Source organism: Pteropus vampyrus, unplaced genomic scaffold (genome assembly GCF_000151845.1).
Source record: "Pteropus vampyrus isolate Shadow unplaced genomic scaffold, Pvam_2.0 Scaffold2, whole genome shotgun sequence".
Lineage (NCBI taxonomy): Eukaryota > Metazoa > Chordata > Mammalia > Chiroptera > Pteropodidae > Pteropus > Pteropus vampyrus.
Genome location: NW_011888783.1, coordinates 28834621 through 28852318, shown reverse-complemented (window position 1 = coordinate 28852318; position 17698 = coordinate 28834621). Strand labels below are relative to the sequence as shown.

The 17698-nt window shown below is 37.1% G+C and overlaps 1 protein-coding gene across 8 annotated transcripts in view; it reads right to left on the bottom strand.

Moving 5' to 3' along the window:
• Positions 1 to 17698, bottom strand: part of ACVR1 (activin A receptor type 1) — a 122205-nt gene that overhangs the window by 11153 nt on the left and 93354 nt on the right. For all 8 annotated transcript variants that reach the window (XM_011359063.1, XM_023530026.1, XM_011359091.1 and 5 more), the window contains 3 exons: positions 15388 to 15534; positions 9117 to 9392; positions 5542 to 5739 (listed from right to left, as the gene is read on the bottom strand). In XM_011359063.1, coding sequence (XP_011357365.1) covers positions 5542 to 5739; positions 9117 to 9392; positions 15388 to 15534 — 621 coding nt within the window. The remainder of the gene's footprint in view (positions 1 to 5541; positions 5740 to 9116; positions 9393 to 15387; positions 15535 to 17698) is intronic.

Below are 17698 nucleotides of genomic sequence, written 5' to 3'. Positions count from 1 at the left end.
TTTCCCCTAATATAATGATTCTTCACTTTGTTCAAAGCTTCATATACACTACCATAGTGAAATAAAATTGTGAAACATGTTGACTATTAAGTTACCAAAGAAAAGAGTTCTCCTGGTTTCTGTACACAAGTCCATTATGCTTAGGAATAGGGACATATGCAGTTGTGTGGCAAGCCCAAAGATTGATTAGAAGAGGTTTTTCGAAGTATGTGTGCCAAATAAACTTATTAACAAGTATTTCCTAGTCCCCATCCCATAAGAGATACAGCTTAGCCAAAAAAGAATTTTTCTGAGATATGAATACGTTTTGGCACATTTTAAAGCTAGATTCCATCACAAAATAATCAAAGCCATTAACAATGAAACAAGAGTGTATCCACACAGCCCTACTGTGGGCACTAAAAGAGAAACAAATGTAGTATCAGAGTGAAAGATTCGCTTAATGAGAGGTGAGGAAAGAGCAACTGAGATCTGCAAACACAGGAGTGGTTTTTGTCATTCATTCTCAATGGAATGGTAACAATACCCATGGCTGCATTATGGAGCACTTACTATATGCTAGACACGAGCTGTGTGCTTTACATACATTATCTCACTTAATAATCAGAACTCTTTAAAATGGATATTATTATCAACATTTTCTGGATGATGAAACTTATGTTCATGATCAAGTCAGAGTATGATTTCTGAGCCTGGAATGCTCTGGTGGGCCGAGGAGAAGTTCTGCACAACCGTACCGAGAGTACCATCACATCGGTGTCTATATGCAGTGCTTTGGCCCTAAGGGGAGTCACAGCAAGGAAAGACAGAAACATACAATAAGGTATGTGGCAACCAAACACGACAAAGGAATGTGTCAGTCCCATGTTCTAAATGTGTTTGCCTGTACAATCTGGGTACCCTGTCTTTTCAACAATTCTAATGTATATTCTTATACTTGACACTGAATTTTCTCTGGGTACTTTTAAGAATAACTGGGTTATTGATAATAGTGTATCAGTCACAGAAATGACAAATATCTATGACATTTATCACTATGGAACTTTGTGTTAAAATATACAGTAGACTGTGAAGCCCATGAAAGTAACAGAGGCTCATGCTGCTCATACGATGCTATAATCAAAGATGTGTTGGAGGATGGATTATTTTATTTAGTTTTTAAATCCATATGCAGATGACCACAGTACTAGAGCAGCAGAACTATGGAGCTTCTGCATATTGGGATCCAAACTTGGTCTAACACTGAAGGCTGGGGCTCCAGAGAAAGGGCTTTTAAACTCAAGAGGGAACACACTATAGGATGCTTAGAAGGGGCTATTAAAGGTTTTTGATCAGACCACAGCTAACTGGCACAAGTCCACACAGTTCTGATGTACCATTTTTCTACAGAATCCCCACATAAATTTCTTTCCTCATGCTACACTGAACAAATGTGTCTACAGAACTACAAAAGGAGGAAAAGAAGAATACTGTCAGAGAAGTAGCAAAATCTAGAAAGCCTAAGTCCTAAGACTCTTAAGGGAGAAATGGACATCTCCAAAACTTGAAAGAAAAGGCAAGTTTCACTTGAAGTTCATCAAGACAAAAGTCATGGATATCCAAGCTCTGTTGGTATCCCGGGGTGGCGGGGGGAATCTTTATTTCCTGGCCTGGGTGAGACTTACTTAACATATTCTATTTTAACAAGAAATCTCAAAGAGTACAGTCCCTGAATCAGCAGCATTAGCATCACCTGGGGCCTTGTAAGAAAAGTAAAGTCTCGGTCCAGTGTTAACCCTAGAGCTACTAAATCAGAAACTCTGGGAGTGGGCCCAACGCTCAGTGTTTCTAGGTGATTCTGATGCACAGTCCAGCTTAAGAACCACTGATCCAAGAAAACCCTGCCTTAAGTTCATATAAAAAATTCACACAGGAAAGGTGAGAAACCCGTTTCTTTTCTACCTATTCCAAATTCAGTGTCAAACTAAACACGAAAAGTAAATTCCGAAAGATGCTACTGAGAAATTCTGAGATGTGAAAATGGACTTAACTCTCATTTCCTGTACAGAAACAGCATGAGGTTTATTATCAGTAGCAAATAAATGTAAAATTCCAATAAAAATACAAAATGCAACAAATTTTTATACTCATGGTCCACTTGAGGATCGTTTTGCTCCAGGAGCACTATCTGGTCATCAATTTTTATAATGGACTCATGAACTCAAAGGACACATAATTATAATGACCTTCCTAAGATATTCATATATTTAAATGAGGTACATTTAATATGCGATAATTTCAAAAATATATATTCTTTTAATGACAGTTCTTAAAGCTGGTAAGAAAGTGAAATAGGTACATCACACCCTGGGGTGAGTGGGATATTGTAAATTAGTATGACTCTTATGGAAAGCAATTTGGCAATATGTGTCAAGACATAAAAACATCAATACTCTTTGACCTATTAAGTCTACTTTTTTTTCAGATTAAGAATGAATTCCCCAAATGAAAAAGTTATATGAAAAAAAGATGCCTACTATAGGCCCCAAATGGAGGAGAATGTTTAACAATATGGAAATTGGTAAGTTAATAAAATACCATGTGAACATATAAAATAAAAACAGATTGACAACATTAAAAAAACACACAAATGAAAAAGATGATACAGAATTGTATCCATGATTACAACTAAGTCAAAAAATATATGTATGAGTACATAAAGAAGAAGTGAAAAGAAACATGAATATTAAAATGAAAGGGCAAAGTTTTTCTTTATTTCTGTTTTGGGGCAGTAATAACTAAGACGTTAATATTAATTTAAAAAGACTTGCAAGCAAAGCAGCCTGAACACTTTAACAGTTAAGTTTGGATAAACATTTCTCTGTGCGTGTATGTGTGGGATGTGTGTGAGCACATAAACATTTATGGGAGAAGAGGGACTAGAGAAAGAGAAGGGCCAATATCACATTAGTCATCACCAAGGGACAGTAGCTGATTTCAAATAAGACGTAAGGTACTCTTACCTTCCCCTAAAAATCAAACCATACCACAGAAGTTTAACCCACAAAACTTTAGGAACTGAGAATAAACTAAATGATGCCATAAGGGGGAGACCAATTAAAATTTTATATGTGTGTGTGTGTGTGTGTGTGTGTGTGTGTGTATACACACACACACACACACATATATAAAATTCTCTTCTAACCTTTATCAATTTTTTTCAAAAATAATGTTAACCATGGGATAAATCAAGCAAACTATCATTTGTTGAGCTAAAATTTAAACTGATGACTCCAATTTCACATTGAACTATCAATCACAGCTGATCTTTAAAAGCCATTTGGGTTTATGCCTCTGACACAAGGAACTAGTTTGCAACATGCGTTCTTACACAGCCCAAATCCCAAGTTTCTGCGAGCCTCAGCTTTCATCATGCACTTGTTTGGCACTGCTCCAGCACACCCAGAGCTGGGTTGCTACCATACTGGCCTCGGAATATTTGTTTTCTCTTAGTCTGGGGCAAGTTTCTCATTACATGGTTTATTAAGACACCGATCCTTCCCTAAATTGTTAAGATAAACTAATTAGGATGTTTGTTTGTTTGTTTTCCCCCTTCCAGTTCCAAGGTGCTCAAGAATTATTAGAGAGGGTGCTGGGGATATGAAGTTGATATGCAATTTCAGGCAAAGTTCAGAATTTTATAAATCTGCAAAAAACAATCTCTGTTGCAAACAATTCTCAAGGCACTTGACTGGCACAAATACAAGTAGGTAGCTCCTGACAATTGAGAAATAATTACCAAGAAAATGTTCATGACTCCATCCAAAAAAAAAAGTACTTTAAAAGAATTATCAGGTTATAATGTATGTATGTTTACAGTTAAACTGAAACACTGGCTTTGATACCCTTAAAGAGTATTGTTAAAAGCAAACACACTCTGGTTGTTAGAAAAAAAAAAAAAAGTACCATGAAGGCATACTGATTTTAATTACTGCACACTAAAACTACGGTTGACCTTTGAACAGCATGGGTTTGAACTGTGTGGGTCCACTTACACACAGATATTTTTTCAGTAACTATACAGTCAGTCCTCAATATTCCTGGGTTTCACATCGGCAGATCCAAATAACCGCAGATTGAAAACAATATTTTTGATTCATGGTTGGGAATCCATGGATGCTGAGGGTCCACCATATGCACTGATCTACACCATTTTATAAAATGGACTTGAGCATCTGTGAATTTTGGTATCCACAAGGATCCTGGAACCAATCCCCTAGGGATACTAAAACACAACTGTACTTAAGTTTCAGGGGAGTCAAAAATTATACTCAGATTTTTGACTGCATAGGGGTTGGTGCTCCCTACCCCCTGCATTGTTTAAGGGTCAACTGTATATTAAATTACCCCAATTCCACGTCCTCACAGAACCTTTTATTCTTTGGCTGTGTTATTCATGAACATTATGATTGCTCCAAAAATCTCAGTCTTTACAAGAAAATAATCAATGGAAGGTGTGATGGAGCATAGATGTTACAGACTTCGTGCATTATTTTGTCATACTTCAAATCCAGGATTCCAGTGGGTCTCAGGAGGATGTCAGAAGTATCTTTTGGAAATGAATATTAACCTAAATATATGGCACTGTCTTCTGTTTTCCTGGAACAATTTCAGACACATCCTCTGTGAAATAAGACTTCCAGTTGTAAGACGCTGATTTAGTTGAATCAAGGGATTCTGCTGCAATAACCACTTTGTGGGCAGATGGGGGCATGTGCCATTTGAAAGAGTATCCTTAGTGCTTTCAGTACACAATGTACTGAAAGTAAAAGTTCAATAATGTATTTGTAGCTGATTGGGATATATGAAAGACAAGGGTAAAAGACAAGAGTAAGAGTTTATTATAGGAGACTCAGGTAAAAATGATTGACATGCTTCTCTAACTGCTAAGGCAATACCACTTCATAAAACTTACTTATAAGGGTACCAGTATAAGCCATCTATTAAGAGCTACCTGAATTTAAACTCCACTTGTTCAGAAGGTACAGCCTACTTCTTACAAAAGAATGAATTCTGAATGTACAACCTGAGCCTTTCTCAATAATTCAAACTTAAGAAGTAAAAATATCTAAAATAGCAGAATTCACTCTTAGATTTACTTGAACATTCTCCTCACATTAAACCTCACTTGTCAAAAGAGCAAAGTAGGAGGGAGGATGGGGGAAAAGGCAGAATAGGAAGATGGAAGAAGGAAAGAATGAAATACGGACCAATCAAAAGGAAAAAATAAAAAACAAGAAGTAACTAGTCTGTTCCAGAAATATTATTTTTCAACCATCATTTCCACTTGTATAGTTAAATTATATAAATGCTATTGCATTTATAAAATATAAAACGCCATTGCATTCCACCTACCAGCCATAAATCAAATATAAATGCCGACAGCTTGACAACTATGATCAAGGAACAATGGGGACTTAAATATTCCCTTTATCCTTTTTAAGGGTAACAGAATCAACAGGGCTTGGACAAAAACAATATTAGATTAGATTAGATACCTACCATTGCTCACCATCCGCCTGGCCACTTCCCATAAGACAAGTCCAAAGGCCCAAATATCAACTCTCTTGTAAGAATCAAAACAATCCACCTGGATGGTTTCATCTAGAACTTCAGGGGCCATGTAGCGTTTGGTGCCCACACGGGGGTTGTTCCCCACGTCAAGCTGATTGGTGCTCTGGGAATGCATGACTGCCAGGCCTAAAAGGAAGAAAACAAGAGTGTCAATCAACTCACTCACTTCCTCTCTCACAGAGAATTGCTGAAGAATTTTAAACCAACCCCAATCAAAAACGCCCTCTTGTGGTACCCATGGTCACTGCTGCATCATACCCAAAGTAATCTGGAACGCCAGTTGTGATTTCTATGAGAGCAGGCAAAAGGACTACTGCCAGAAACATTCAGAAGTTATTAGGTTAACACACAAATGTCAGAGACAAAAAAGTTCTTGGTAAATAATAAACTAATGCCCCAAACCAGTATTAGGCTGGTGTTTGAAGTCCACAGGAAAATAGGGTCCCATGTTAAATGGGAATCTCAAATCGTCTTAACAAGAAGCAAATTATACTCTCAAGCTCCACCACAGGCTCCCACTAGACTGCAAACACAAATTTTAAACAGTGTGAGACAGAGAATTTGAGGTAATTTATCTCTACATAGAGAGCCGACTGCTCCAGGCACTGCTCCATCCTTAAAGAAAAGAGCTACTCACCCGACAATAATGCTAACCAAATCCACAGGCCTTTCCCTAGAGTCGTGTGTACAGATAACGTTAAACTGGACCTCAATTCAAAGTACAACGTTCATGTTAAATGGTTTCGAAACACTTGCCTAAAACTATGACTCATTTCAGAATTCCTCCATCAATTAGAGAGACCTGGCATCCCTCGCAGACCAAGGGAATTAGACAGATACATACATGCATGGTTTATCTGCAGACAGGATTACCTTTGTTGATGCATATGCAAAGCAACTGAGAATGACTCCTGTAACACTCAAAACAATGAAAAATGCCAAAGTAGAACAAACAGCCCCTGCAAACCTTTGCAACCCAACAATCTTTCGAAACCCCTCAAGACATCTATGGAGAGAACATTTCTCTTCCCACTCCATGGTTTCAAATGTGTGGGATAATGACGCCATACAGTGCCAGGGAGATAGCACATGTTGTTATCTCAGTCTGAATAATGAACAAGATATGGCAACTTCATTAGACTAAATCAGACTGCTTCCTCTTTCCCTTATTTTTATCATCAACTCCAAGATTACATGGCCACTGTGAACACTTCGTAAATCATATATGCCTCTCCACCATTTCTAGAACCAGAGAATCAAAATAACAATACAAAAAGGTACAGTTTAACTAGAGCACAGAGATACTAGCTGTGGTGGTTTGAAAATGTGTCCACATGGTTTTTGAAACATCCCCCTTCAAGAGGTGAGGCTCAATTCCCCACGCCTGGAGCGTGGGCTAAACTATAGTAAAAAATATGGCAGAAGTGAGTGTATAGTTTCAAAATTAGAACATAAAAGTCATTGTGGCTTCTTCTTTGCTCACTCGTGTTCGTTCTCTCTCTTCCTTCTCCTTTTCCTCTCTCCTTCACTCCTCTCACTCCCTGTGACACTCAAGCAACTCTGTGGAGAGGTCTGCATGACAGGGAACTGAGGCCTCCTATCAATAGCCATGTGAGTGGGCCATCTTAGAAGATCCTCCAGCCCTGAACTCCAGCCCTGAACTCCAGCCTTCAGATGCCTACAGCCCTGACCGACAGCTTGACTGATACCCACGTGAGACCCTGAGACAAAACCATACAGCTAAGTTGTTCAAAGATTGCTACCCCTCAGAAAACTGTGTGAGATAATTTGTGTTATTGTAAACTGTTAAGTTTAAGAGGTAATTTGTTACCCCGTAATAGATAATTACTATACGAATTCAAGAGACAAAACAACCACATACAATGTGTGAACCTTGGATGAATTCTTATTTGAAAAAAAAAACTAGAAAAATTTGAAAATGAATATGATATGATATTAAAGAATTAATGATAACTTTTAGCTGTGATAAACTGTGCATATATTTTGAAATATTTTTAGGAGATGCATTCTGATTCTGAAGTAATTAGGAGTAGTGTTATGATATCAGCAAGTTATTTTCAAATGAATTAACAAATATATATAAACAGCCATATATAGATAAAGGAAATATGGCAAAATTTCAAGAACTGTTGAATCTAAGTTTTGTGGATATGAGTAATCATTATACTATCCTTTTACTCTTTCTGTATTTTTGAATTTCTTTATAATAAAAAGTTAGGAAAAGAATAGAATACTTTTTGCAGTATTAATAGAACCTGGTTTCTAAAAAGTAATCCTTAATTTCTGGGTATAAAGTGAAAACTTACTTACAAACTGCCAGCAAAAATCTCGCAGTACTATCCTAAATATTTTTCTTCTCATACTTGGAAAACACTGTAAAATGATTTTGCAATGTGGAAGAAAAAATTAAAGGGATTCAAAGAAATAAATTTACCTGACATGTCAAATCTCTTGTGTTTAAAAACAAAAATAAATTTTATCATTTATATAAGTAGAGCTATACTATCTACACCTTTATCAGTCTAACGATAACTACAATGACATAAATGTAAACCGTTTTTTAATCAAGTAGAGTGAGGACTGTCAATAGTCCACTGAAATGAATATCCAATATTACAATTCAGTTCTCATTAGCATAATTATTCAGCCAACATTCAAGGGGTCTGGGATGAATATGGTTGTATATCCAATGTCACTATAAATAAAAATAATCTTATTTATAATGCAAGTGAAGCTAAACCGCGCATTACCTTAACACCATAAGAATGAGATATCTTAGCAGGGCAAGAGGTAAATTAGTTTGGAAAATTTTTTCCCCTCTTTCCTGACTGATAATTTTGCCCTGGTTACAGAAGAACAATTTGAGAAATCATTTTTATTTTAGACAAACTCATTCTATAGGCTATTTATGTGTACCTACTTGGTGTAAAGGGTTGTGAAGTCAGAACACAGCAGCGTGGTTGTCTCTGAGGGTGGGATGGGGCAGGGACTCGCTGAATGAGAATTGAGGTGTCGGTCTAAGATAATGTGTCTTGATAGGGATTTAGATTTCACAGAATTTGTCAAGACTCGGAGAATGTATACTTAAGACTTGTGCCTTTCGCATGAAATTTAAATTTTATCTATAAAGACAACAAACAAATAACAACTCTACTTAATGATAAAGAGGTGTGCATGCCGAAGTCTTTGGAGGGAAGAGCTCTTTTGCCTATAATTTATTTTGAAATGTATCAAAGTTTAAGGAGAATTCATGAATAGGGGGTAGATAGATATGTGATAAAGCTTAAGAACCGTAAAATAATAATAGGAGAATCTAGGTGGTGGGGATATAGTTGTTCACTATGACATTCTCTCAATTTTTCTGCAAGCTTGAAATTTTTCACACAAAAAAAATATGTTCAGGGGCAAAAAATGTAATCTGGTTAAACCCTGGAATACAACAAAGTAAAAATGATAATTAAAAAATATTTGTAAAAATTTACCCAAATCTGCTATGCAACACTGTCCATTCTTCTTAACCAGGATGTTTTTGCTCTTTAAATCTCGATGAGCAATGGCTGGTTTCCCTTGGGTCCCAAATATCTCTATGTGCAAATGTGCAAGACCACTAGCTATGGACAGCACTATTCGCAGGCAGCTAACTGTATCCAGAGTAGTAAGCTGAAGATAGTCGTACAACGATCCCATTTCATGATAATGTGTGATTAACCACAACTGGGTACTGGAGTGTCTTGATGTCATGTCTGAAGCAATGAAACCTGGAGAGAGCAATAACAAAATTAATAGACATGTGAGAATTCCACATTATAACTTTCAGTATCTGGAAACAGTGGACATTATCTGTAACAAAAATAATTTATATTAACCAACTGCCAAAAAAGGAGGTTTACAGAAGCATCGACAGAGAAAAATAATAGTCATTTCTTAAAAAGGTGCTGCTAACAAATAGGAAAATTTCATATTACCATGCTAAAATAATCCTTTAAAAAATATTTTACACAGCATTAAAATTCAGATAGGATATATGTATTTGTGCTTACCCATAATGATAGTGCCAAACTCTTCATCACTCTGATATTCCAAGCACAGATAATTCATCAACTACTCAAAAAGGACAAAACCCTGGAATCTAGACATCTGTGTTCTAGTCCTGATTCTGCCTATAATTTGCTGTGTAATACTGGCAACTCATTTAGGCTCTCTGGATTCTCTGCTCAGTTGTAAAATAAAGGGGTGAGTTTATTTTAAATGACTGATGGATTCATCGAATAAAAAAAGAAACCAATCAACTATCACAAGCTTCTATGATGCTCTTTGTTAGTCACACAGGAAAACCAAGATAATAATGTTTGTTCACTAGAAATGAAGACTGATCTAAAAAGGAAAAAAATTACAATATAATGTGAAAAGTACAGTAATATATATCTGCAACGGACAACATGAGCCCAGAGTAGGGAATCATAATAATTCAGACCAGATGTTACAATAGGCTTCCATCAAGAAGTGACAACGGGTCTGGAAGAGAAGTGAAATATTAACAGATGTAGATAAAGAGGAAGAAATTTTTCTAGATATTCTGTGGGGACTTTTGAGCATACTGACAGAATTCTAGAAGTTGGAGGCACTTTCTACCATATGGAATAAATTGCGATATATGTGCTTGCCTTTTCTGCTACAGAAGTGCTTTTCTAGCATTATCCTTTCACATATATTATATAGAATAATATTACTATAATACGTATTTTACAATATGTGTATGTTACACGATATATAGTGAAGTTTAGGACATATAAATAGAGGATAAAATTTTAAAAAGACAAAAACAGCTGAGGAAGAATTAAATGACTTACGAAAGTATAATGTAAAAGAAAAATGCATAAAATGCCTTTCACTCGCATAGTACCTACTATAAAACTTATGTCACTTTCACATATATTTCCTCATGGGATTTTCCTCAATAAACCAGTAAGACATATCATTGTACTCATTTTACAAATAATGAAGTTGGTGCTCAAAGATGCCAAGGATCACAGAACTATTAAGTTGAAACCAATTCCAAGTTTGGTGCTAGCTGTTCTGCTATACCATGCCTTGCACAGGAAGCTCTGGGAACAAAGGAAAATCTCTTATTTGATCATTATCCTCACTGACAATAGAAGCAGTTGCTACTGAGTACTAATGACATGCCAAGCACTTCACATGCTATCCTCCTACAACACATCAAGTAGGAATATTACCACTGACATTAAGGTCAGTAATGGTCCCTAGCAGTCTGGCTCTAGAACCCATGATCTTATCCACTATACCATACCACCCCCAACCAAGCTGGCTTCTACTCAGAGAAAAACAGTTGGACATTTGTACCCATGGGCCATGTACAAAGTGAACTCAATAACATCTCCACACCTTGATTTTCTACCTCTTTCTTCCTCTTCCTCTAAAACAGTTTCCACAGCGAGCCTTAGTCTCTCACTCCTTCCCTACCGTCCAGTCTGGCTGTTTCCCCACGGCTGTTTTTCCTGGAGCTCTTAGCTGGCCATAATATGAATCAAAATGTGTACTTAGACATTAGTAATTCTTACTCAAAAAATGTTGCTGCTTTATTATTTTAAACTAAATAATATTAATCTTTAATGACTTTCTCAAAAATAAATACCCCACACTATAAAAGCATCACTGAAAAGAAATTAAATTACTGCTGTATATTTGTGTAGCCTCTACTGATTTCTCTGCCCAAGGGAGAGCAACCTCTGATTGATTGATTGATTGAATGAATGAATGAATGAATGAATGAATAAATAGATAGGTAGATAGATAAATAGATAAATAAATAAATATTCTCTTACTTTCTCTAAGCACTCTAGGTCTTAGAGAAGGATTTTGCTTATCCCATTTATTATCCTTTAGACCTTCAGGAAAAATAAAATAAGCAAGATTTTTTTAACTGTTTACCTTTCACGTGTGAATTATATTGCTACATTTTTTCAGACTGCTACAGCATTTTTGTAAGATTTTTGCATTTTGAGTCAAAGCACTCTACTGTTCATGCAGGTTGAACAGGTGCCTATAAAAGTTGGACTCTAGCATGTGTTCATAACAAGGAGAGACAGTGATTACAGCAAAAGCCTCTTACTCAACAACCAAAGTCATCCTCCCACTCTCCTCAAGAGCTAAAATAAACCCCAAATCTTAAGTGACTATTTACGTAGCATAGTGATATCTAGAGCACTTTGCTCAATGACCCATGTGAATCAGAAGGGATGCCTGAACATGCCTTTCCTTCAAAGAATCTCAGATCCCTATGCCTCTTAATCCCCATTAAGATTAATTCTAATGGGCAGATGCACATACACTAAACTAAGCAGCTCGGGGATCTGAGACTCATTGAGTGAGTCACTTTATCCATATACTTTAGTCACTTTGTCATTACATTTGAGTTAAATTTGGCAGTCCCCAACATTTTTGGCACAAGGGACTGGATGCTCCTATGAGAATCTAATGCCTGATGATCTGAGCTGGAGCTGAGTTGGTTATGCTAGCACCAGGGAACAGCTACAAATACAGATGAAGCTTCGCTTGCTCACCTGCTGTTCACTTCCTGCTGTGTGGCCTGGTTCCTACCAGGACACGGACCGGTACTGGTCTGCGGCCAGGGGTTGGGGACCCCTGAGTTAAATGACCTGTGATATCACTTCATTGTACAGTAAGGACAAGAATTATTTCCACCGTTTTTACTTTCACATTCAGTATTGAGGACACTACCCTACACATGGTAGGTGCTCAGTAAATATTTATTAAACTGGATTTAATCACAAGAGAAATTTGAAAGTCACCTTTGTAATACGATTCGTATGAGAGAAGTGAGGTTCCCTTGGTGTGATCACATAAGGCAAAATACCATCCATTTCTTATTACTTAATGATCCACGGAAATTCTGAATTCATGAGATGAGCATTTAAAGATAAGTACTTTTCATACCTCATGGCTTCTAATACAACTAATGCTTTATCTGTTGCTCAACCTTAGTTTGTTCCAGTGTCGAAGGAAAAACTAGGACATTTAAAAGTAATTTTGACTGTTGATGAATCTTTACCTCGTACCCTGACTCTAGACTAAGAAGCAATTCTATTACTATATGATCATTGAATCAATTACAGTGTAAGGAACAAAACTGTGGTTAAGTCAGACTGCCTGGTGTGATTCTCAACTCTACTATTTAACCTGCTGCTGGGTGATGTTAACCTCTGTGCACCTCACTTATCTTATCAATTAAGACTAGAAAAACAAGAGTACCTACCCTCTTATGGTTGTGATGAAGATTAAATGAGAAAATGCACATGAGGCATTCAAACCAGTGCTTACTCATTTTAACTAGTCATTACTGTTGCTGCTATTGCCATCATTACTGCGACACAAGGCAGCGTGTTTTAAGAGTTATGGCAGAGGTACAAAGTGAAGGAGTGCAGAGAAGCACAATTAAATATGCTGGGAGAGAGTGGAAGGGCACTAAGAAGTTTTGAGGGAGGAAGAGGTAGTTGGAGGGTGAGATGGGGATAGTGGGTGATCAAGAACAACATGAACAAAGGCACAGAGACCTGAATGTTCAGGAATGACAAATATCAGAAGTGGCTGCATTTGGGCACATTTGTAGAAGAGGTTTCAGAGACTCCTTGGACCCCAAAAGAGGGAGTTCTGGAATGCCAGGCCCAAAAGCCACAAATATTGCAAGCCATGTGCGAGTCATCAAAGACACTGAGCAGAAGTATCTCAGCTAGCCAATGGAAGATAACTCAGTATAGAGAGATAGATTGGAAAGGGAAGGCCAATAGAATAATTCAAGCGAGGAGGAGGAAGGATCAGGTGATGGCTAGGGCCCCAAGCAGTTAAGGAAGGGGAAAATTCAGAGCACAAACAGACAGTTCTGAGATGGAACATACCACTATACTGTTGAAGCAAAGTTCTGGACAACTGTCAAACTGTCAAACCATTATTGACAGACCACTTGATTCATATTTAATATTAAATTGGCAGTATAGTCATGTGCTGTTTAACAACGGGGATGTATTCTGAGAAGTGCATTGTTAGGCAATTTTGTTGTTGTGTGAACAGCATAGAGTGTACTTATACAATCCTGGATGGTGTAGCCTACAACACACCTAGGCTATATATATATAGCACAGCCTACTGCTCCCAGGCTGCGGACCTGTACAGTATATTACTGTACTGAATACTACAGGAAACCATTAACACGATAGTAAGTATTTCTGTACCTAAACATATCTAATCATAGAAAATGTACAGTAAAAATATGGTAAAAAGGTAAAAAATGGCATGCCTGTATAGGGCACTGACCATGAATGGAGCTTGCTAGACTGCAAGTTGCTATGGGTGAGTTAGTGAGTGGTAAGTGTGAAGGTCAAGGACATTAATATACACTACTGTAGACTTTATAAACACTGCTACACTGAATTTATAAAACAACACGAGATTAAATCAAGCGCAGGACAAAATGATGCAATCAAGAGACACGTTAAACATGAGATGTTTGAGGCTGCTGCCAGCATCACATGGCACTGTTTTACAGTAAACCTTTTTTTGTTGTTGTTAAGTAGAAAGAATACATTCTAAAATAATGATTAAAAGGTAGAGTACAGTAAATATATAAATCAGTAACATGGTCATTTATTATCATTATCAAGTATTATGTACTATACATAAATATGTGATATACTTTTTTACAACTGGCAGCACAATAGGTTTGTTTACACCAGCATCACCACAAACATGTGAGTTAAGCATTGCGTTACTTCATACTACATTCATTTTGAAGGCTACAATGTCATTAGGCAATAGAAATTTTTCAGCCATTATAATCTTATGGGACCACTGTCATATATGTGGTCAGTCGTTGATGGAAATGTTGTTATGTGTCACATGACTATACTGGAATAGAAATAAATTCTAGCAACAGCCTTCCTATAACCCAAATCTAATCGGATAGCCATGAAGTGGCCAACACTATCCTATACAAATCAAATTCTGTATAAACTATATCCACTATTGAAGAAGCACACCAGGAGGTAGTCGTCATAGATATATTAATATAAACATATTTAGAGAAACTTTTCAAACAAAGAAGTCAATGGGCACAAGAAATATTCTTGCTCTTAATACTTCCACAGCAGTATTTCAATGAGCTCTTCACATATTTCACAAATGTTTTTCTTTTCTACAAATGTTTTTTAAGCTTTAGTTTCAAAATTAAAATGTATGCTAAATCCCTCTGTAAATCTAGGCTTTAAAAAAACGATGCCTAGTTTGAGGGAATGTGCATTTAATTATGATGTCCCTGGGAGCTGTGAATCTCTAGGAAATCGTCCAAAGATCTTTCTTAGTTTGATTCAAGTAATAAATATTCAAAAAGGGTGGAGTAAGTAGAACAACCAATGAAGCCTTGAAGTGAACAATATGGGAAAATTTTTGTTGTTTAAATAACAACCTGCAGAATAAGAATGAACAATAACAATTTCCTTTTCCCTATCGAGAGAATCTCCATTCAAACTTAGCTTCTTTGCAGATTAAAAATTAAAACAAGAAATTAGTGGTATAAACTTAAACAGTATATGAATACCAATGATCCCTACATTGCTTTTCAAGAGGACAGGCAAATCGGACACCAAATCAAAAAGGGCAAAGACAGGGAAATTCTTTCTTTCTAGAAATAATGAATGAAGGGATTTTATTGGTACTTACCTAAAATATTTTCATGCCTCAGCATCACAGTGTTGTACAATTCTGTTTCCCTGAACCACGATTTCTCATCTCGGGAGGAGAAGATCTTCACAGCGACATTCTCCCCTTGCCAGCTGCCCCTCCACACCTCACCATACCTGCCTTTCCCTGTGGAAAGCAGTGCAGAGGTGACAATGGACAGGTAGCCAATAAAGTTTTTGCCCGCAACTCTTAACCCCTCCCATTATTTACTGCGAAGAATTTGATTGGGGGATATAAATACCACAATCTTTTGCCTGTAAAGATATACAAAAATAAGCACTGTCCCCCTAGCCATGTCACTGTGATAACAAATTAAACATCCTCAGTATCTGCACTGTACAATTAGCTGCTAAAGATAAAGTTTACATTTACATTCCTCTATTAAAAGGTATGAAATCCACATGGTTTTTAAAAGCCCGTGGAAGTTAGTAAAACTTAGAAAGTGGTACAGATTATTAAATTTCAGTGTTGTGATGAAAGCCAAAAAAAAGTGTATGTGGCTAAACTGAAGAGCTTACTTGATTCCTTCCCTTCATACCGGATCAACGTAGGCATTTTGTAAGAGTTTAAGTTTTTGAATTTACATCTGCATTTATATTTTCCACAAAGAAGACTATTAAGTTTGAGGTGTGTGTTTTGAAGGATTAAAAAAAAAAAATCACACACAAATACACAAAAAACAATGCTGTGAAGGGGATCAAAAAGCAGCCCCTGCCATCCCTAAAGGATTTCTTGGCAGAAGATATATTTCAAAAGAGGATTTGCAAAGTCTTAAACACATAATCCCTGAACAGTTCTGCTTTCTGACATTGGTCATGGGTATTTGCTTGTTAGACAGCCCCCATGATGCCACCAGTGGGCTACGCTGAAAAGGCCAATTGGAGAAGACATTTTCCAAAACGTGGGGACGAGCAGTGATCTGATCTGTTGGGAGCATGCCCCCTCCTACGGCAGCAACACAAATGTCAGCTTGTCAACTCCATACTCCCTCTACCATTCTTTCCTTTAATTATAAGTAGGGGTGAGCAGGGAGGCTGGGAAGAGGAGGGAATAACCACGAGTCTCTAGGGATCAACACGGTATACAATTGAGGGTAAAGACATACGTGGCACCTAGATACCCATGCAGCTGGAGACACAACTTGTAGTGCAGTAGGAATTTCTACCAAAGCAAGTGGCTGCTGGGAATCACGGCTTATAATAAGCAGCTGTAGCACCACCTGCATAGACAGGAATATAGCTCTTTGCTGAAAAACTAAGCCACTGAGAACCCAAACATGGAGAGAGAAAGCATGTTGTGTCTCTCAGTGACTCACCTGAAACATAATCAAAACCGCTCATCTAGATTTCCTTATGATAATCAATATCCCTATTAAATACCAATGACCAATCCAAAAGGATGTTAAATGTGGTCAGTAAGTGGTTATTGTGGGCCACTGTCAAGTAACACAAATAGTATTTAGTACAAGATTAATTTCAATCAAGTCAATTAATAAAGCAATTGCCCAGCATTTGTAGCTCAAGATGAAGGCTAGTGCTATGACACTATAAAATTGGCTGCTAACAGTAAACTAGTCTTTTTCTGCCTCTAGTTCCCTTCTGTATCTTTATTTGCCCTTTGTCCTCATAGTCTCATTAGGAAGGAGAGAAATATTTCCCAGAGAATTGTGGACATTACTATGTAAGTTCACTTAAAGCCTTTTAAAAAAGAAAACAGAGACAGATGTCAGGATAAGTAGACAGAATTAAAATAAAAACCTAATTCAATGGTCTTCAAATGCTTTTAAGTTATTAAATGCTTTTTGCAAATGCACCTCATGCAGGAGTCCCTAAAGAGCTGCCCCAAAGTCCTGGCCATGGAGTCCCACAAAGGGGATCCCTAATGCATCTGAAATTTGGGGTTCACAGATCATCACCTGGAAAGGACTGATCTAATCCAACTTCCCTGTTTTTATACCAGAAATGATAACAAACTATCCAAGCAGTTCACCGCACACATGTTTATTTAAGACTGTATCACATGAACACTAACGATAAGCTGCTGAAAAGGCCCTGCTTTTATTAAAGTCTTTAGCACTAAACCAAGAAAATGCTATCAATGAATTTACATTATTTCAAAAAATGCTGAAGATTATCTATACAAATAGAAATTGTATGTATTTTTTAAAGTGCAACATTATTTTCCCCTTTGGACTCTGGGGTCAAACTCTGGGGGCCAATCTTGAGATGGCGGCTCTGTGAAGAGCAAGTGGCCATGGGACAGAGGATGAGGGTCAGTGAGGCAGGCACAT